The sequence below is a fragment of the Temnothorax curvispinosus genome, unplaced genomic scaffold (genome assembly GCF_003070985.1).
Source record: "Temnothorax curvispinosus isolate PA1 unplaced genomic scaffold, ASM307098v1 QBEX01008190.1, whole genome shotgun sequence".
NCBI classification, from domain to species: Eukaryota; Metazoa; Arthropoda; class Insecta; order Hymenoptera; family Formicidae; genus Temnothorax; species Temnothorax curvispinosus.
Genome location: NW_020217970.1, coordinates 1 through 5,109, shown reverse-complemented (window position 1 = coordinate 5,109; position 5,109 = coordinate 1). Strand labels below are relative to the sequence as shown.

The following is a 5,109-nucleotide window of genomic DNA, read 5'->3' as shown; positions in this document are numbered from 1 at the left end:
CACCTACCGTTGCGGCGTCCTTGCCGGGAACTTCAGCAAATAATTCAGGGCTATCGGAGCCTTTTAGTACCATTCGATTGCCAAAGATTGATATACCCAAATTTTCAGGGAAATACGATGAATGGTTCCCCTTTCGCGACTCATTTATCTCAATCATACACACGAACCCTACGCTCCGTGATATTAATAGGCTACAATACTTGAGAGCCGCGTTATCGGGAGATGCAATTTCGGTGTTAAGTTCGCTCGAAATTTCGGACGCCAATTACGAGGTTGCATGGAATCTTCTCAAACGTAGATACGATGACAAAAGGGCAATAGTTCATAGCCACATAGGATCAATTCTAGATCTGCCGGTAATGACAAAGGAGAACGCCTCCGAATTACGGCAAATCACCGATGGCGCAAATCGTCATGTACAAGCTCTAACCGCTTTAAAACGCCCGATCAACGCGTGGGACGATCCTTTGGTTTACATTATCAGTTCCAAATTAGATACGAATACGTCACGCGAATGGGAATCGTCCTTGGAGGACTCAGAATTGCCAACATTAAAGAAATTATTCGATTTTCTGTCACATCGATGCCGAGTTCTCGAGGCTACCAGCAAATCCGGTACTAGCTCGCGTTCTCAGCCACATGGTAAGCAAAAGGTATCGTGCAATGGTGCCACCAATACGAATTGCGAATACTGTAAAGCCGCGCACTTGATTTATCGATGCCCTCAATTTCTGGCACTTCCCATTGCTAAACGAATAGCAGAAGCTCGCACTCGTAAAATATGTCTGAATTGCTTGAGATCAACAGCTCACACCGCGAATAAATGCACGTCAGGGGGTTGCAAAACTTGCACCCGTAAACATAACACATTGCTACACTTACAGACCACGGGTTCAGAACAAGCCGTGTCAAGCGGTGAAAAAAATAACGATAAAGACACTGCGGCGCCAGCCGCTCCGGACGCTATCACTGCTCATACATCTAGCGTATCGGACGGTAAATCCATATTATTATCAACCGCCGTTGCCTTAGTTTGTGCCGCAGACAGATCACAAAAACCTTGTCGAATCCTCTTAGATTCGGGATCACAAGTTAACCTCATTTCTCGGAAATGTCTCAATAGTTTACGTTTGAACCCTCGTTCCGTTAGCATGTCCATATCAGGCATAAATGGCACAGCTACGCGTTCCACAGAAGCGGTTCATGTAAAACTACAGTCGCGACTAAATTCATTTTCCGTTACGCTCGATTGCATAGTAACTAATCGCGTAACCGATAGCGTTCCCGCTTTCAGCATGAAAAAATCGGCGTTTAACTTACCGCGAAACATTGAGTTAGCCGATCCTAATTTTAACGTATCCTCGGATATTGACATTCTTGTCGGCGCGGAAGTTTTTTGGACTCTCTTATGCGTGGGTCAAATCAAGGCCTCTTTAAACCATCCAACGTTACAGAAAACGAGATTCGGTTGGATCATGGGTGGTCGTATGGGCACGCGCGTCTCGCAAAATCAGAAAGCAATCGTTCTTCACACTACTATAAGCAACGACGAATTACATAATCAGCTTCAACGATTTTGGCGAATTGAGGATATTCCCAACAATCCTAACAATTATACCTCCGAGGAACAAGACTGCGAAAGATACTTTTTAGAGACTGTTACTCGCGATTCTCAAGGACGATACGTTGTTAAATTGCCTTTAAAAGAAGGTTGGGCACACAGCCTCGGGCATTCTAGAGGAATTGCATTGGATCGTTTTCGCGCATTAGAAAGGCGTCTCGACCGCGACCCTACTTTAAAAGCACTTTACTCTGAATTCATGGAGGAGTACATCGCGTTAGGGCACATGGAACTAATAAACGAGCAATCGCCGAACGAACAGGGTGTCTATTATATACCTCATCATTGTGTTTTCAAACAAACCACTGAGGGACCCAAAATACGCGTAGTTTTTAATGCCTCATGCAAAACTGATACCGGATTTTCTCTGAATGATCTCATGCTCGTCGGTCCTGTTGTTCAGCAGGATCTCGCATCCATACTTCTCCGTTTTCGCATTCATAAGGTCGTTCTCGTGGCCGATATAACAAAAATGTATCGACAAGTGCGGCTTCACCCTTCTCAAACGCGATTACATAGAATCTTTTGGCGTAAGGATAACAATTCAAACATTGAAGTCTATGAAGCGATGACCGTCACCTACGGAACCGCGGCAGCCGCTTTCGTTGCCACAAATACAATAAAACACCACGCAAAGCAACGTGCGCAACAATATCCTCTCGGTTCACTGTGCGTTATACGAGATTTTTATGTTGACGATATGCTCACGGGCGCTGAAACGATTGAAGATGCACTCGAGATTCGCGATCAGACTATACAATTACTCAGAGAAGCGTCGTTCGAACTCAGTAAGTGGGGATCCAATTGCCCCGAACTGCTGTCAGGCGTAAGCCCCCGCGGAGACAAGATTGTATCATTTGAAACGGATAGCGATGTTCGTATTTTGGGCATTCTCTGGGATCAGGATGGTGATTTTTTCCGATTCTCTTATCAACCCAGCCTCGTTTCCGGTCCCGTGACTAAACGCTTGATATTATCCGAGGTATCACGATTGTTTGACCCACTAGGTTTGCTAGGCCCCATCATTGTAATCGCAAAACTCGTATTACAGGATCTCTGGCAATCAGGCCTTGATTGGGATGAGTCAGTGCCTCAGGATACTCACACTAAATGGCTGCAGCTCAAACTACAGCTACCCGACATTAAGCAGCTACAGATTCCTCGCTGTGTTAAAGATTGTACTCATAGTCAGGACTTTGATTTGCACGGATTTTGCGACGCCAGTCAGCGCGCTTACGGTGCATGCTTATACGTTCGCACTAAGACAGGACAACATAAATACAAGTCTGTTCTGCTCTGCTCCAAATCTCGAGTCGCTCCGCTCAAGGCAGTGTCTCTTCCGCGATTAGAATTGTCAGCCGCTTTGTTACTTGCCCAATTAATCGACAAAGTCAAGGCATCTTTTAGTATATCTAACGCGAATATTACCCTATGGTCGGATTCCACCATATCTCTAAATTGGATCTCCTCTCCGTCACGCAAATGGTTGCCTTTCGTCGCAAATCGTGTCGGTGAAATTCAAAGGCTAACCGAACCGCGTCAATGGCGTCACGTGGCATCATCCGATAATCCAGCGGACGTATTGTCACGAGGAATGCTCCCTAATGAGCTAACACAGTCACATATGTGGTGGAACGGACCCCCGTTTCTGCAATTACCCGAACAGCAATGGCCTAATAGCGAATTTGTCTTACTCAACGAAATTCCCGAACAAAGGAAAATTTGTGCCGTTGCTGCACCCTCATATCCTAACGTCATTGTTGACCTACTTAACAAGTTCTCTAATATAAACAAAATTTGTCGCATCGTCGCTTATTGTTTTAGGGCATTAACTCCCCAGAATAAGAAATCGTTGACTATTTCTGTATCGCCCAAGGAAATGACTCATTCGTTAAACGTAATTTGTAGGGTCATTCAAAAACAATCCTTCGCGGATGAATATGATTCTTTAATCAATCACCGCGAAATTAAGAAGACTAGCAATCTTTTGTGTCTCTCCCCATTCATGGACGAGGACCGACTAATTCGAGTAGGAGGAAGATTGAAGAACTCTTCTCTTGCCTTCGACGCTCGTCATCAGATAGTATTGCCGCGACATCACGATTTATCTAAACGAATAATCGAATTAGAACACGTCCGCAACATGCATTCGGGCGTACAAGCCACCATGGCAGCAGTAAGACAAAGATTCTGGCCGCTCTCTTTGAGGTCGGCAACGCGAAAGATGATTGCCAGTTGTGTGACCTGCTTTAGAGTAAAACCTATCTCCTCTGAGGCATTGATGGGTTCCTTACCAGAGAGTCGCGTTACCGTATCACGTCCGTTCACGCATTGCGGAGTGGATTACGCCGGCCCGATAATATTGCGGGAGGGTAAGCGTCGTAACTCGCGTAATCATAAGGCGTACATTTCCGTCTTCGTGTGCTTCGCGACTAAGGCGGTACACTTAGAGCTTGTTGGCGATCTTACCACCGACGCGTTCATCGCTGCTCTCAAGAGGCTTATTTCGCGTAGGGGGAAACCGGAACGTATCTACTCTGATAACGCGACTAATTTCGTTGGAGCTCAAAAGCAAATAAAAGAATTTTATGAATTCCTTAAGGCCGACAGTACTCGAAGTCCCATAGAGCATTTCTTACATGAACAAAAAAACTGAGTGGAGCTTTATCCCCCCCAACGCTCCGCATTTCGGTGGGCTATGGGAGGCTGCGGTCAAATCCGTTAAATTTCACCTAGCACGCATAATAGGCAGCGCCCACTTGACTTTCGAGGAAATGCAAACTGTTCTATGTGAAATAGAAGCAATCTTGAATTCGAGACCTATCACTCCATTAAGTTCGGATCCCAATGACATGAATTATCTAAGTCCTGGGCACTTTCTGGTCGGGGCTCCGTTGAATAGTTTTCCTACCTCGGATTTAAATGATATAAATGTAAATAAGTTATTGCGTTGGCAAATAATTGAGCAAATGCGTCAGCACTTTTGGCGTAGATGGAGTCAGGAGTATCTCAACACCCTGCAGCAAAGAAACAAATGGCAGACTTCCAAGGGCCAGCAACTGGAAACGGGACAACTGGTCATAATAAAGCAGCAAGCGACAGCTCCCCTGCAATGGCCAATCGGACGCGTCCAGGAAATACACATCGGATCTGATGGTGTAGCGCGCTCGGCCACCGTTAAAACCAACAAGGGCTCTTATGTTAGGCCGCTCACCAAATTGGCCATATTACCTCTTTAACTTCCAGATTTTCAATTACTCCAATTTCATTGTACTTTTTTTTTACCGACTTATAATCATTCGCTAATTTTTGTTGTTGTAAATGTTCTTTTGTGTTCAAGTTCGCGCGTTAAATCGTTTAATACATTGCGTTAAGGTTTAATTAGTCATTTATTTTTTAAGCTTGCGACCCTAGAATTAATACAACTTCTCAACCGGTAAATTGACCGCCTATTGAAATTCTTTGAGCATTATAATTCATTTAGCTTA

General features: G+C 44.8%; 1 protein-coding gene across 1 annotated transcript; it reads left to right on the top strand.

Moving 5' to 3' along the window:
• Nucleotides 1-190: 190 nt before the first annotated feature.
• Nucleotides 191-4,277, top strand: LOC112457724 (the record flags this gene model as incomplete). Its single annotated transcript, XM_025020921.1, has 3 exons — nucleotides 191-653; nucleotides 885-996; nucleotides 1,258-4,277. Coding segments are annotated over 3 exons (3,595 nt in total), but the record flags the coding sequence as incomplete, so codon positions are not given.
• Between the last annotated feature and the right edge of the window lie 832 nt (nucleotides 4,278-5,109).